Source organism: Pelodiscus sinensis, chromosome 21, assembly GCF_052426305.1.
Source record: "Pelodiscus sinensis isolate ZL-2025 chromosome 21, ASM5242630v1, whole genome shotgun sequence".
NCBI lineage: Eukaryota > Metazoa > Chordata > Testudines > Trionychidae > Pelodiscus > Pelodiscus sinensis.
In genome coordinates this window covers 25240653-25256769 of record NC_143072.1, presented here as the reverse complement: position 1 = coordinate 25256769, position 16117 = coordinate 25240653, and the positions used below count along the sequence as shown (strand labels likewise).

Genomic DNA, 16117 nt, shown 5'->3' with positions numbered 1-16117 from the left:
AAGATGAACATCAAGCTAACCAGGCATTTAGCATGTGTGAAGGGAAAGGTCAGTGCCAGAGAAAACATTAGCAGATCAACCTATGGCTAGTCAAGGCTGCTGCTGATGGTTGCTGTGTTTTGATTTTCTCCCAGAATGCTCCTCTTCTGGCATGTGGGGCTACTGGTGCCACTACATCAGCCAATTAACACTCTGTTGGTAACTTTCAATGGTGTGATGTGATGCCGCCAGAAATCCTGCCTTTGGGAATGCTGGGAAGCGGCAGCGGGGCGTTTGGTGGTGGAATTCATGCCATGCTTTCACAAGCCTGTGCGCGATTTGCGCACTCAGATGCCTTTTTGGACCTGCTTGGCCAGGCATTGTTCTAGGCACCGACATCTTCCTGGAAGCTCTCATGGGAGCATGCAAGGCATTTAGAGCACCCCGGTGGGTGCGTGTAAGGGACAGCTCTCAGAACTGGCTGTTTACTGAGGTGTGAATACAGAGCAAGTATAAATTATACCCCTCAAGCCAACTAGCTCCACTTTTATTAACCAGCCACAGTACATCAGCTTTGCTCTGCCCAAGGAGAGAGAAATGTGCCTGAGAGGACTGGATAAGGCCTGGTATTGTGAACCTACTCTCTCGCCTTCCCATACAGAGTCGGTTATTTTCCATACCCTAAAGGAGCATGACTGTGGTGTTTGTCATCTCCACAGACTATACAAGGTTGAATTAGCTCTGGCACCAGGCTTGAATACTGGCAGGTCTCCTGCAAGCACAGCCATAAAGAAATCGAGGCCTGTGTTTGTGCTTTGACTAATTGTTAAAAAAGACGGTTTCTCTGGTGACAGAGATCCTCTTTCTGCCTGCAGTCATTTCTCAGGAAATTGGAGCTTATTTTCTGTCGTCCAGTCCTGCTGGTGATTATGTAAAAAAAACAGAAAGATGCGGAAATGCCCTTCTAAGTTGACCCAGCAGGGATGTTTACTGGAAATCATGACCCAATTTTATTAAAAAAAAAAAAGGGCTAAATTATACCAGGAATTCTTCTCCCACCCTCCTCTTGTCTATCTCCCACCCTGTGCTTGTCCCTCTGTTGGTCTTACCTTGGGATTCATGCATCTAGAAACTCAGGAATGTAAGCTCTGCCACCTCAAATAAGGCCATCTCTTTCAATATCCAGCCTGTAGTGCAGGTGAAGGGAGGGGCTGTGACCTGGAGCAGGGATTGGGTTGCACGAGAGGAGTCTGACCTGGGGAAGGGGTACAGAGTCTGGGAGGGGGGTTGTGACCTTGGGGAAGGGGTGCAGGAGGGAGTGCAGGGGTTTGTGTTGTGACATAGAGCAGGAGAAGGGGCTGCAGGGTCTGGGAGGGGTATGGGTGCAGGAGCAGGGGTGAAGAGGGTTTGGGTTGTGAAGGGGAGCACCAGTCTTAACACCCACTAAAGCAGGGGCAGGCAAAATATGGCCTTGGAGGGATGGGCGGAGGTGCTAGAGGCAGGCTCTGGCCAGGAGGCACTTACCTAGGCAGCTCCTGGCTAACAGCACAGCGGGACCCTCAGGCAGGGCCCCTGCCTTCTGCACCCCACATGCTGCCCAGAGTGCTGGCTGCACTGGCCATGTGTTCTCTGAGCACCTGGAGGGGTGGTTCTTTGCACTCTGTGCCACAAGCATGGCCCAGGCAGCTCCCATTGGCTGGAAACCAGCCAATAGGAGCTGCAAGATTGTGCTGGAGGTGGGGGCAATACAAGGAACACTCTCCCCCCCCCCCCCCCCCGTGGTGTACAGAGGACCCATTGCCCCCAGCAGCCAGCTGCTTTGAGCAGCGTGCAGGGGTGTGGAAGGCAGGGACCCTGCCTGAATGTCCAGCTAGGTTGCTGACTGGGAACCACCTGGGCGACTGCCTCCTGGCCACAGCCTGCCTCTGGTACCCCAAGGCCGTGTTTTGCCCGCCCCTGCTTCAGCGGGTGTTAAGCCTGGTGCTTCGGAGGAAGGGGAAGCCCGTGTGTTGTGCATGTGGAAGAAGAATGTGAATTCCTTCCTGAGCCCGCACTGGTTTGCTGGTGCTGGGAAGTGTGAGATTTGCCAAGCTTTGAATAAGTGCAGTTGCTATTGAAGCCCTAGTTTCTATCGGGGGGGGGGGGGGGGTGTCTAAGGAGAAAGCAGCAAGAATGTGAGACTCTAAATTCATCCTGGAGAAGCCCTGAGAACGCCGAAACATTTCACCGAAGGGTCTGAAGTGCAGCAAGCCTTTAATTCCCTGTATCGCGATACGTGTCCAGGAGAGTAGTGAGGCTTTCAGGGAGCCACTGTGTCTTTGAGCTGCGAGAAAAGATCAGAACTGACCCGTCCAGGCCGGAGCTGAGAGGTGCGGGGCACCTGCAGCGTCTAGTAAAAGTTGGCAGGATTTTACACTCCTGATTGGGAAGCCTGTGAACGTTTCCCTCTTACCGTGCGTAAGGGCAGCGGCAAAGTGAGAGGTGCCGGGCAGCTAATGCCCACGGGCCTTTAGAAACCAGCCCTGAAGCAGGCAGCTCAGAAGGCCTGTGGACACAAGATGCCGAGCGCCCTTCATTCCCACTGACTGAAATGGGACGGGCGTGTTCTTGGTTCTAAGTCCCTGGCCTACTTCAGGACAGAGAGGGCAGAGCAGGCTTGTGTGGATGGCTGTTCACATCGCTGTTGGGGCTGTGATTGAAGCCTGGCTGACCCTTGCAAAGGTATTTAGTGGGGAGGCCTGACGATGGCAGGGAGGGGAACAAAGGGGGCACAGGAGCTGGGCATTGCAAAGGGGTCCTGAGTGCCCAGCACTGCTGATAATACTTTGGCGGTGGTGGCGGCTAGAGTGCTTGTGGGGGCCAGCACCACGGTTTGGGTGGCAGTAAGGCAGGGGGCAGCGATCATTTTTGAAGTAATCCCAGGCCACTCTGGAAGGGGCGGGCTTCAGGTGGAAGGGGCGGGCCCAGGACTCTTGTGTGCTTCCCCGCCCACAGATCCTGATTGGTTCAGGCATGGGGGAGCAAGCAAAGTCTTGTCCTCCCCTCTTCCCCTCCCCCTCCAGAGAACCGCCAGCTGTTCTGAACAGCTGGTGGTTCCCTCTAGGCGCCCATGGCCCCTACGGTGAGAGGAGACTTCCCGTGCTCCCCCCTGCGTGCCCCCAGGTCAATCAGGGCCTGGAGAGGGGGGGCACGGGAAGTCTTCCGCTCCCTGCTCCCGCCCTGCAAGGGAGCCGCTCTTAGTCAGCACCAACTGAGCAGCAGCTGGCAGTTGACTTAGTGCTGAGCCTCTTGCAGGATGGGAGGAGACTGTGTGTGCTCCCCCCGCCCCCAAGCCCTGATTGGCCAGAGGAAGCGTACAAAATCTCCTCCCACCCTGCCCTTGTCCTGCAAGGAGCATGTGGTGCCCCTCGTGCCCCTGACTGGCCTGGGGGTGGGAAGAGTGGCAGGGCCTCCGTGGGCCGGATCAACTCACTTGGGCCAAATCCAGCCCACGAGGCCCTTTTGCCCACCCTTGTGCTAAGGGCTGATGCTCTAGGCCCTGCCCCTTCTGGGGGTGTGGAGCTGGGCCCCCCTCCCACTTTACTCTAGGGCCTGCAGTGGCTGTTAGTGAGCATGGCAGTACATTTCCTATGCAGAGTCAGAAAAGGAAATGGAGTGGGAATGAACAGCTGTCCTGGCAGTCTGTACCCGTGCCCGGCTGAGGCTATGTCTAGACTGCAGGCTTCTTTCGGAAGAACCTTTTTTCGGAAACTTCTTCCAAAAGAGAGCGTCGACGCACAAAAGCTCATCGAAAAAATGATCTGCTTTTTCAGAAAATGGCGCCCACTTTGCCTGGACACTATCTCGCATTTAAGCTCTGATTAATATGGGCGGAGTGGCCAGGAGGGCACCTGTGCTTTTTCCTCTTTCCTCTTCTTTCGAAAGAACTCCCTCTTCTAGGGTACGTCTAGACTACAAGCCTCTTTTGAAAGAGATCGTCTAGACATCCACAAGACTTTCGAAAAAATGATCCACTTTTTCAAAAGAGAGCACATGGGCAATCTTTTGAAAAAGCCCTGTTTGCGTTTAAGAACGCCTTTTTTTGAAAAAGCTCTTTTGAAAAAAGGCGTTCTTCCTTGTAAAATGAGGTTTACCGCTGTCAAAAACTGCCGCGGTCTTTCGATTTAATTTCGAAAGAACATGACAACAGGCAAGATGTAGGTGAAGTTTTTTTGAAAAAAGGCTACTTTTTTCAAAAAAACTCTGTGGTCTAGACATAGCCCTAGGGTTGCCAGGTGTCCAGTTTTGAACCAGACAGTCCAGTAGTTGAGTTTTCTGTTTGAGAAACAAATTGAGAAAATATAAATGAGAAAATATAACTGTCTGGTATTTTCTAAATCAGATGTGATGTGGATTGTGATGTAAGGTCAAGCGTGTCCAGTTTTTTGTTGAAACCATCTGGCAACCCTACCTCTTCCCTGTCCACACGCCTTTCCAAAACAGCTCTTGCGGACAAAGGTTACTTCCTTGTAGAAAGAGGGTTACCAACGCTGGAAAAACCCCTCTGCTCTTTCGATTCGCTTTTGGAAGAATGCGATTGCAGTGTGGACGTAACTCAGGTGTTGTCAGAAAAACGGCTGTTTTTCTGACACAACTCTGGAGTTTAGACATCCCCTGCGTGGGCAGTGCTGAAAGAGGCGGCCAGCCTGCGGGTGAAAATGGAGCTCTTCCATGTCTGGTTCAGCGAGGAGAGGCTGGCAGCTGCGCGCTGTCGCGCTGGGTCTGCAGCCTCCAAGGATCTCTGGGCACTTGATTACCAAAGGAAAGTCTTTGAAAAGAAGGTCTGTGGGTGCAACTTTTTGGAGTCTGTGGGAACGGGCCTCCCAGTGGGGTCATCCGATTCCGGCTAGCAGGGCTTGCAGTAGCGCTCTAAAAATAGCTGTGGTGCTTTGAAGTGCAGCTCCAGCCCTGAAGCCCAAGGAGCGGGACGGCCGCTTCAGAGTCTGAGCGCCCACCCGAGTCGCAGCTTCAAAGCGCTTCCTCTGCAGCTATTTTTGGAGCGCTGGGGCAAGCCTGCTAACCCGAATCTGTTGGCCCCGGCTCGTTTCTTTGACCTTGCCTTCTCGAACCAAACACACTGCAACAGGTATGTTTATATTAACTAAAAAATAAGACCCTTCCCCCCCCCCCCCTCCCGCCAAAACAAGACACTCCAGGAACGTTTCCCTTGAGGAGAGAAGGAAGAACTGAGAGATGTGCTGTGCTGGAGGGAACCCAGGTGCTGCAGTGAGGAGCATGGCACACAGAGCCGAGTAAAACACAATACCTCTCCCCTCCTTCTCTGTTCAGCGCTCAGGGCGGGAGGGCTCCTCTCCTCCCTGCTGCCAGGTTGGTGTGCCTTCCCTGATGGGTTTGTCTCTGCTTGTTTGTTTCACAGAGGCACACTGCTTACAATAACGCCAAGTTGCTCAGCAAAGGAGTCGACAAACACGCAGACCTTCCCGACCTTCCCCTTGCAGGTAAATCACAGTAAATGCACTTCTGTGTCCTGCCCGCTATCAGCATGGCTCTTCTCTGACCTGCCCCATCAGCCTGGGCCATTCTCCACGGCCTGTACACCGCACACTGAAATTGACAAGATCTTTAAAATGCCCGAACGTCTGAGAGGTCAATATTCATTTTGCTGGGCTCTTTCACTCCCATGTGGATTATAGCCTGGGGCTAAAAATGCCAATGCCAGCCTTCCCTCTTTACCCCAAAACATCCCTGGCACCTTCATAATCCAGCCAGTGAAAGTGGAGATAATTGCATCTTGTGCAGCATGTCCGGATATGGGTAAGTCCAGAGCACGCCCTTTGGAGGTTGGTTGGTTAAAAAATTCAGTTGAAACACATCAAATGGTTTCAGATCCAGGTGCAGCTGGTCAAGAGCCATCCCAGCTCTCCACAGAATCAGCTCTCAGGAGGTACAATTGTTATGTCTTGCTCTTGTTTGGTTCCCCTGTCCCTGAATTTACTCTCTCATCAATACTTGGTTTTGAGTCCTCCAGAGAGCCTCTTGTCTGCTCCTGACTGGAGGAGTGTCTCCAGCAGTAGCCATCGATGAACAAGGCCGGAAGGGATCATTCTGATCATGTAGTCCAACATCGTTGAGGCTGAAATACTTGGAGGAGTGGAGAGAGACCTGGTCTCTGCCCTTTCGCTGGCAGAGCTGTTTCTGCACTAGTACTTGGCTAGCTCTAGGAGTTTGAACGCAGCACCGGGACACCTGCGCCTGGGTTGGGCCAGTTGACTCAGCCTGCCGGGCTGATTCATTGCTGGGTAGACTTGGAGTCTGAGCTCTGGAGCCCAGCCACCTTGCAGGGTCTGACAGTCCAGGCTCCAGCCCGAGCGCGGGAGTCAGCACAGCAGTGGAACAGCCCCACAAGCCTGTATCAGCTGCCCCGGGCCGGCCACGAAGGTCCAGTTGCTGTGTTCACACGCCCACAGAGAGGAACCAGGGCCCTGCCAGACTCTTCAAAGAGCCAGTTAAAATTCTGCATTCCCAGTTCTAAGAGGTACAAATCCTGCCGCTGAAGCCCAAGCCAGGCTCCAGCACAAGTGATCGTCAGCCCTGTTCCTCCTGCTGATTTCACCTGCCAGGCTGCAACACCAATAGGAGGGACAGATTTCTCCTGCAAGTTACATTGACTGTTCTGGGTTTCTAGAAAATGTCTTGCCGGGAGGTGGGGTGGGGTGGGGGTTACCTGCTGCTCATCAGTGCGTAAGTTCTCTTTCACCTCAACCAGTTATACAGAAACTGAACCCCAGGCCTTGAAAATAAATGCAGCCATCTTCCACAGCCAGCCACTGCCTTTTAGACACTGGCTCTCACTCCTTTAAAGGTGTCCGTTGGAGCTGACATTTCTTAAGAGTCAGGCAATTGGCAGCTCACCACTCCCTACGCACCCAAAAGCCTTTGCTTCCCTTCTGCAGTGGGGGCAGGTGAATGCAGGTCCCCTGCAGGAGAAATGACTTGCTATCAGAGCCACCTCCAGGCCAATGCCATGGCATGAGAACTGAGCTGAGCTGTCATGAGACGCCAGCAGGAAAGAACACGTGGACTCCATGATGGAAACGTGTCCAGAGAGACAACAGCGGCTTTGAGTAATGGGTTACCTTCAACCACCAGGGGCAACACCCCTAGCTGCAGGGTCAGGCATGGAGAAATCTGCCGGGAGCTCTGGCTGCGTGGTCCAGAGCATTCCAGGCCCAGCTGTGCATGCTGAAATACAGCTTTTACAAACACCCAGCTCCGCTGGAGAAGAGGGGTCTCTTAGCAACTTCGCTATGAAGTCTTGCCAAGGCTGCTCTGCCAGTGACTCGTCCTGTCGCGCCTGGGATTGCTGGGAGCTGAGGAGGTGATGCGCACTGCACCGTAACCGTCCCTGTGGGACTCCTGAGGGGACCTGTCTCTTGTCCATTTTGACAACGCTTGTATAGCTTGTGGGGCCAGCAGAAGCGCTGAGCTGAGCTGAGGTTTTGCCATGCCTAGGCACAAGAGGGCGAGCCTCCGCTTTAACTCTGTGTGCGCCTGTCTTTCCCAGGCAGTTCTGTAAACATCGGGGTTTGTGTTGCCTGCTATCTCTCGTGCTAGTCCTCATTCTCTAGCCGCTGGATCACCGAGCACTTGGGAGTAAGCCAAGTAGAACCCGAAGAGGAAAGGAGCATTTCAAGATGAGACTGAAAGATCAGAAAGTAAGTGTTTCCTCATCCACTCCAGCTCATCTGCAGAAGTGGGTTTTGCCCACAGAAGCCCATGATACGATCTGGAAATATTTTAGTCTCTAAGTGTACGTCTACACAGCAGCGTTGTCCCAAAATAACACTGCGAGCATCTACACAGCAATTCCGTTATTTTGAAATAAATTTGAAATAACGGCCGGCTTATTCCGACTTCTGTAAACCTCATTCCACGAGGAATAACGCCTCTTCCGAAATAGCTCCACTGCTGCTATTTCAAATTAGCTCCTTCCCAGGGCCATTCAGACTAATTACTCCCCAGTGCCTCCAAACTGAGGTGGCACATCCACATTAGGGGAGCCTGCCTCAGACTGATTTTGAGGCTTCCCTGTAGTGTAGACGTGCTATTTCGAAATAAGCTATGTTGGGGTATTTCTTCTGGACTAGCTTATTTTGCAGTAAGAGTGCAGTGTAGACATACCCTAAGGTGCCACAGGACTACTCATGTTCAGAAAGTAGCTGGTAATCCTCAGCATGAGGCTGTGCAGTACTTAGCTACTCCCGCAGCTCCCCAGCCATGCCGAGCGGGCACAGTAGAGAGAGAGCAGAGAGTCATGGTGAAGGTGCAGTGATGCAGCTGGCGGGAGTGAATATTATCCCCTTCTTCAAACTCTCTGTGTTCTTGATGCTGGTCTTCAAACATTCCCCTGCCTCTGACTCCTATTTCTGTTTCCATGTCCTGGCAAAGCACAGGACTTGTCTACACAAACAGATGGAGCAGCCGCGCTATCGTGGAAGGAGCTATTCCACCGTGCCTATGATCAGCTGGCTCCCTGTCTGGGCGCCCTACCCCGTAATAAAGTTGCTTTATTCTGGAACAATTTCTCTGCTTCGCTGTTAGGCTAAAGCTATGCCAGTCAGTTGCCCCATGTCCACGGCCCCTTACTGGAGTGGTTTAAAGCTTTTTTCCTGCGTACAAGACCCATTACCTTAATTGAGGAGATAAACTCTTTGGTTGCAAAGCGCAGGAGACCGCAAGAGGCTGCGGCACCGAGTAAATCGCCAGTAATGATCTCGCTCACTCCTGCCCTGGTAGATATTTATCAGGGGAGCTGTTTACTGTAATAATAAAGGATTAAGCTCTGGACTCCATGCTGTTTGTCTAGCTTGCTAATGAGCTTCGATAGAGTAATAGGAGTTTCAAGACCTCCAGGTTGCAAGGATTAATGACTGAATTGTTGGGTCTCCTTTTCAAAGAAAAAACAAAGTCTTTCCCTCTGAACCTCTACAGCCCTACTTGGTAGGCTGTCACCTGCAAGCGTCCAGAGGCTGGTGACGTGGGAGCGAGGGGGCGCCCGACTGGCCGTGGTTCTGTTTCGGGACGCTCTGTCTTTGGGAGATGGACCTCTTCGAAGCAACAGCGCAGTACAACAAATGGGCTCCTGCCTGCCCCTCTGGGCCCCCGCTGGGCCTGGGGAGTCCCTTCCAGCTCGTGCTGAAGCCGAAGGGTGCAGTTAATTTATGAATAAATCTGGGGAGAAGGAGAAGGGACGGGGAAGCAACGTACGGCCCCGGGTCCGGCATCCCTCAGCGCTCTCGGAATGTGCTGCTGCGAAGTTGTAGTCTCACTCTGTCCGCAGAAGAGGTATGGAAAAGCAGCCGTTGTGTGAGCACCTCCGACTCGATGCTTAGGGTGAGCGAAGGGTTGGTCCCTGGGGCCCCCTCGCAGAGGCTGTCCCGGGGGTGCATTGGTGCTCTCTGCTATGACGTTAGCCTTTGTGGCATGGACGCATCTCTGCTAGGAAATGGGCTGAAACTTGCCAACTTGGGGTGGCTACTAGCTGGTGGCGCTGGATTTGAACCAGCAGCCTAGAGGCGAAAGGCGGCCTCATTAATGGACGTCAACAAAGAGTCTGGTCCTTCAGCCGTACCGAACATGTCTAGGGATCAACTTTTGAACCTTTGAGATGGTAGATTTTGGTATTTCCCTTCCTTTACCTGGGCCCCTGCCCCGCAGCAGGGCTATCAATCACAGGAAACCAAGCCGCCGGCATTGTGGAAATCATCAAAGCCCTTGCTGGTTACAGTCACCTCTAGTCTGTTCAAGGTTTCCTATCCCCATGTGTGTTTAATGAACAACAGGGTCTGTTTGTTTAGAATCCAAGCGACAAGCTACATATTGTTGTGTGCTGCGTCGCAGGGCAGTGATTAATCACATTCCTCAGGCCCAGACCAATGGCTCTTTCTGTTCCCACAGACCTGCTCAAAGGGAGAAGCGAGGACCTGAAACCAGAGCATTACCTCCGCAAGAGCCCTTCCCTGGAGTCTCTGAGCAAAGCCCCCTCCTTTGCCTTCAGCAGCAGGCCGCTGACTTCCAGCCCAAGCAGCCTGAAACCCCCCAGCAAACTCAGGTATCCCCTCACCGGAGGAAAGAAAGCAAAGCACCATTTCTGTTGGCAACCTGATGACTGTTCAGTGCAGGGGTTCCCAGTCTCTGTAGGGCTCCCACACAGGAAGTGGGCAGGGATGGCAAACTGAGGACTAGCACTCATGTTTATTGTGGACCAAGAATCAACAGTGCCACGCACCATTCTGCATCAGTATTGGTACAAGCCTCAGTCCGTGGTTGGACACTGTTGTGTGTAGCTTTGGTTACTTATAGCTACACATGAAATCTCATCTGAGATGACAGGAAACCAAAGTATTGATTGTGGTTCAGAGTGCACATCAGCACTGGAAAAGTAGCCATCTTTTGGCAAGTGCTACTCATAGCGGTGCCTTTTAAGGCACACACGGTCCAGGAGGTTTGATCCTGCTCTGTGACTTTGCTGTGTCTGCAGTATGGTTTCCGTAGTAGTTAGCACCAGCGCAGAACAATATATGCAGATTTTTCCATTGTATCCAAGATTTATTCTGCAGTCGGGAATGGGCTTGCTGCTCCAGAACAGTTTGGTAGCTTCTATCCACGGTTTACTCTAATGCCGCAGTCTGAGAGGTGCATTGATAAAGATTCACTGCAGATGGGCCTGTTGAGGTTGGAAGAGGGTGGGAGATGAGAGGGTGGGAGGGATGAGGACTGCCGCTGGAGAAAAGCAGATCAGAGATCCCTGACTTTAGATGCATTCTGCCGGGTGCTTCAGAACACGTCTGTAGCAGAGGCGGTTTCAGGTTCGATCCAGCGAGCCCAAACGAATGTGACGTCTCAGTTCTAAATACACATGGAATATGGTTTGAGACCGTTGTAATCAGTTGCTTGCTACCCTGATTTATCATTGCATGCGATGTCTAAAGTGAAAGAGAGGAGCTGCTTAAAACATATTTACTTCCTTCCCCTGCCTTAAATAGCGTGGAGAGAAAGGACCCATTAGCAGCCCTGGCCCGAGAGTATGGTGGCTCCAAAAGGAACGCCCTGCTAAAGTGGTGTCAGAAGAAAACAGAAGGTTATCCGGTAAGAAGAAACATGCAGTTAATTTTTCATGGGGAAGTGAGTGTTTCATTTGTTTCTTTGCCGTACGCTGGGAGCAGCTGTCGTTTCAAGGGAATGTGTGTTTTGTAGTCTGCGGGTTTCGCTGTTGTCTCCTTGCACTGGGTGGTTTCCACCCACCTGCTTCTCTCCTGCTCTCGCTAACCCTCAGCCCCCAACATTCCCTTTGGGTGAAGTGACTCCGTTTGCTTCCCATCATATGCTGAAATGTTTGATCATCCCAGTGTCAGCGAAGGCCATCAGTAGAGATTATGTGAGCTGCTGCTTTAAGCTGGGGGCAGATGTCTGCTTAGTGCTGCTTGCTGGATTCCCTTTCTGGGCTCTCAGAAGAAGAGGCCACTGCTTCTGGCAGTTCTGTGAAACCAGAGAACTGTCACCCAAGGTGGCCTTCATCAAGGAGATCCTGCTGTCTCCCTGATGGCCCCAGGAATGTTCCTCTTGACTATGGTCAGCAAAAGCGCAGCAGCACTGGAGGAAGTTTTGCTATGTCCTATCATGACTGGCTTCGTGCCCAGCAGCCCTGTTACTGGCTCAAACAAATGCAGAGAGAAGGGACTTGAAAGCTTTGCTCCCGATATGTGTGTGTTTCTGAGGGAGATGGATAAAAGAGTGATAATGGAATGAATCCCCGAGGACTGCTGTCCGTCCCTGGAGGGCTGTGTGAAGTGCAGTGCAGGGCGAACTGTACAGCGGCTGAGAGCTTACTCTGAATGAAACGCAGAGTCTGCAGCGATTGTCCCGGTTGCTAGAACATGTTCTACAATGACAGCATCAGAGAGCTTCAGTTGGATGGACACGGCTGTGTCCATGCGGGTTCCCTGGTACATTCGTCACCTCGCTATTGAAATGTACCATGAATCATCTCGCAGGTGCTGGTTTTACTGGTCTCGTGAGGCTTCCTGATGAGTCCTGGCAAGCTGCTGGCTTGTCTGATCTGGCTGGGTCCTGTGGCAGTGTTGTCACAAAACTAGGGATTTGCACTTTGGTCCTATGCAGAACTTCCCCTCGCCCTGTGCTGTGCTGTGTGCTATGCTCAGGTGGGCTGCTGCCCTTGGTCGGTCAAGTGGCCACAGGTCATTGTCTCTGGGTGCTGTTTGTGAGGCACTTGGTCATGCCAGGTGCTGCAGAAATACCTAGAATACCATGTAGCTTGGGAACTATTTAGTAAGATAAATGAGATGCTGGCTAAATATAGGCCTGCCTGACGTTGCTTCCAGGCAAGATAATAGAATGGCTGATACAGGACTTGATTAATAAAAAATTAAAGGAGGATAATATAATTAATGCCAATCCACGTGGGTTCACAGAAAATAGTTTGTGCCAAACTAGCTTGATATCGTTTTGATGGGATGATAGAATTGGTTGACACAGGTAGTGGTGATGTCGTTTATTTGGACTCTGGGGAGGAGGCTGACTTGGTACTGCCCGGCATTTGGGTGAAAACGTAGAATGAAATCCAGTTGATACGGAGACACATTAAATAGATTAGAAGCTGGCTCCTGGAAAGGTCTCAAATGTAATTGTAAGCCGAGTAGCATCAGCAAGTGGCAGTGATGCTAGTGGGATGCCATGGGGATCAGTCCTTGTCCTTGCACTGTTGTACATTGTATCAATGACCTGGGAGAAAACACAAAATCATTTCTGATCATGTTTGCAAAAAGCACAAAACCCTGGGGAGTGGTAAGTAACAGAGGTCAGGTTATTGATACAGGTTTGGATTGCTTGGTATGCTGGGTGTGAGCAATCAGTATATGTTGTAATACGGCTACATGTAAATCTATACAGCTAGGAACAAAAACGTAGCTCGTGTTTTACAGGTGGGAGGGCTCTATCCTGGGAAGCAGCAACACTGACTATGATCTGGGGGTTGTGGTGGACAATCAGGTGAACGTGTTGTATGACACTGTGGCCAGAAGGGCTCATGCAGCTTTGAGATGCATAAAGAGGGGACTTTCAAGCAGGAGAACAGGGGTATTTTACCCCTTTGTTTGCCTGATACAGTAGCTCCTGCTATCCTGCGTCTTGTTCTGGCGCCCACCATTCAAGAAAGATATCGCCCAAACCGGAGCGTGTTCAGAGATGAGCTGTAAGAATGATGAAAGCATTGGCAAATGTACCTGATCGTTAGGCCCCTACCAAATTCATGCTCCATTTTGGTCAATTTCACAGGCATGGGATTTTAAAACTCATAAATGTTATTTCAGCTCTTTAAATCTAACATGTCGGGGTGTTGTAACTGTGGGGTCCTGACCCACAAAGGGGGGAGGGGATTGCATGGTTATTTAGGGGGTGTGGCTCTGCTACCCATGCTTGGGTACTGTTGCTAGGGGATGCCTTCAGAGCTGGGCATCTGGAGAGCAGTGGCAATACCATCCCGAGCCATCCTTGCTTCTGCGGCGCTAGCAGCAGCACCGAAGCAAGGCTGGCCAGAGATGGTATTGCCATCCCGCTGCATTGCTGCCTGCAGAGCCGGGCCCTCAGTGAGCAACCAGCACTCGCTGGCCACCCAGCTCCGAAGGCAGCACAAAAGTAAGGGTGCAGTACCCCACCCCCGCTGAAAGAACCTTGGGAGCCTCCTGCACTTCCGTGTGAATCAGGACCCCCCTTTGAGAAGCGCTGGTGTCCCTCTAAATCCCTGTGGGACTGGCTTGTGGACGCCGGAACGGCCCACGCAAGGCCAGAGTTCATGGTCCGTGATGTGTTCTTCATGGCCATGGATTGAAAGGGCCCTGCTTGGAGACTCCAGGAACTCAATCTGCTTATCTTAAAGAGAAGATTAAGAAGCAATGTGATCACAGTCTGTAAGTACCTACATGAGGAACAAGTCTTTGACAACAGCAGAACATGATCCCGTGGGTGGAAGCTGAAGCTAGCCAAATTGAGACTAAAAATAAGGCCTCGGTTTTTAACAGTGAGAGTAACTAACACCGGAACAATTTACCAAGGGCTGTGGTAGGTTCTCCCTCGCGGGCCGTTTTAAAATCCGGATAGGCTGTTTTTTCGGAAAGATCTACCCTAGGAGTTATTTGGGGGAAGTTCTCTGACCCAGGTCACACAGGAGGGCAGAGTGGATGATCACAGTGGTCCCTTCTGGCCTTGGAATCGGACCCTCTGGTTAAGTCTACGCTGCATGCTACTGGCAGTGGTGTGTGTAACTAACGACATGGCAGAGGAAAGCAAGCAGCAGCCCCGCCCCGCGAAAAGCCCTGGCATGGGGTGCCTCAGGGACAGGCTCTGGCAGCGGGGAGCTTCTGGAGCCTTTCTCTGCTGCCTCCCCTTTTGCAGGGAGCTGAAACAAATTGCATTGGAGACCACTTTGTAGTTGTATGGAAGTGCTGGCTCGTTCACCCGGCTACTTAGCATAACTGATTCATCCTCCCATCAGTTACTTGGTTAATCACTTGCCCATCCTCCATGTGAAATCTGCTGCATGTTTTAGAAATGTGCATCTGTCTGTCCGTCCGTGAGTCTTTTGATGCCCATGTGATAGACAGCCATTTATTGGCCTTCCTTTCTAAACCTATATCTTACCAAGAGAGCTGCTGAAACTGACCCATCGCTGATGGAGGGGATTGCTCGGTTCCGGATGCTGCCTTGACACTCGGTAGGGAACAGCTGCTGAAGACTGCGAGAATCAAAACTATCAGGCGAGTGTGCTTCAGCCTTCGTCAGCAGCCACGTTCCACTTCCGGGCACTGCCCCGGATCCCCCACAGCGGCTGGGGACAAGGCCAAGTCACTGCAGTTGCTGCTGCTACTCCTTCAAGCATCATTCGGCTGCTTCCGATGCTGCCCAGCTTGGGGCTCCCTTCTACAGGCTTTCCCAGGTTGTCAGCCGGGCTTTTCTTGTAATGTCATCCCGTGAGTCCTGTATCAGAACAATGGGGGTGCAGTTAGGGGCACCGGCACTGCCAGTGTGTGGAGCAACACGGGCTCCACAGGTACCCGCCCAGGACCAAGGCAGCTGAGACTTCCTGTGCTACAGGAAACCAAAGGGAAAGTCTTGTGTTTCTTCCCTGAACCCAAGTAGTGAGGCTAAAATATGTGTATCCGACAGCAGGCCACACAGGAGGCGTGCAGGGCAGTCTGGGCCTGTTTGTTGTTGTTCCTTTTGGAATTAGTCTCTTGAGGAAAAGCATTCATGGGTCAGAGGACAGTGAAAGCCTCGGGTTTGTTTACAGCCCCTGGAGTGATCCCGCTACTGCCCTGGCTGCACAGAGGGAGCCGTTTGACATTTTTGGGCCATGCTCTGGTGAGACTCTTGTCTGAAGCAAAGTCCTTGGCCAGAGGTAGTCTTTAGAAAGGGCAGTCACGCTGCTTGAGTACGCACCGAGAGAACCAGGCGGCGCCGACTGGGAGGCCGCTAGCGGGTTTGTCACCCACAGGGAACATCTGCAGAGCAAGGCCTTACGGGACCGAACAGACGGGAGAGGCGCAAATTGGGTCATTGTGCGGCTTTCGCTCTCTCCACCCTCCCGCTGCCCTACGAAGAGGCAGAGGCAGTTTCGTCTCGCTCCCGTTTCCCTGTACGTCGCCATCTTGGAGGCTCTGCTTCCCCACTGAGTCCTGGTGTCCCCTGGCCCTGCCCACGGGGGCCTGTACGATTCCCAACCACGAGGAACTGGAGTGAGCTGGAGAATTCCCCCCTCCCTCCTGCGTCAGCCGCTGCCCTCGGCGGGGAGTGACGCCATGAAGGGGGCTTTAGTGCAGAGCCATGTCCACTTTGGGGCTTCCCGTCACATGGCGCCTGGGCCTCACTTCCCATAGCAGCCAGGGAGAAACAGGAGCAAATCCCGTCTGTTTGGTCAGGATGACTTCCTGCCGTGTGCCCCAGGACTCCAGGCCCTCGCCCGTCAGAGAGGACTGAATGCAGCTCAGCTCAAACCCCATCAGCCAATTGCATGCTAAGAGGAACGACAGGAGAGGAGGTCCCCCACTCCTCTCAGTCGCTGGGC

General features: G+C 52.3%; 1 protein-coding gene across 4 annotated transcripts in view; it reads left to right on the top strand.

Annotated features, from left to right (window-relative positions):
• The window catches only part of SPECC1 (sperm antigen with calponin homology and coiled-coil domains 1), a 174298-nt gene that overhangs the window by 125235 nt on the left and 32946 nt on the right, over positions 1–16117 (top strand). For all 4 annotated transcript variants that reach the window (XM_089772143.1, XM_089772142.1, XM_089772144.1 and 1 more), the window contains 3 exons: positions 5396–5477; positions 9937–10090; positions 11025–11127. In XM_089772143.1, the coding sequence (XP_089628269.1) occupies positions 5396–5477; positions 9937–10090; positions 11025–11127 (339 nt within the window). The remainder of the gene's footprint in view (positions 1–5395; positions 5478–9936; positions 10091–11024; positions 11128–16117) is intronic.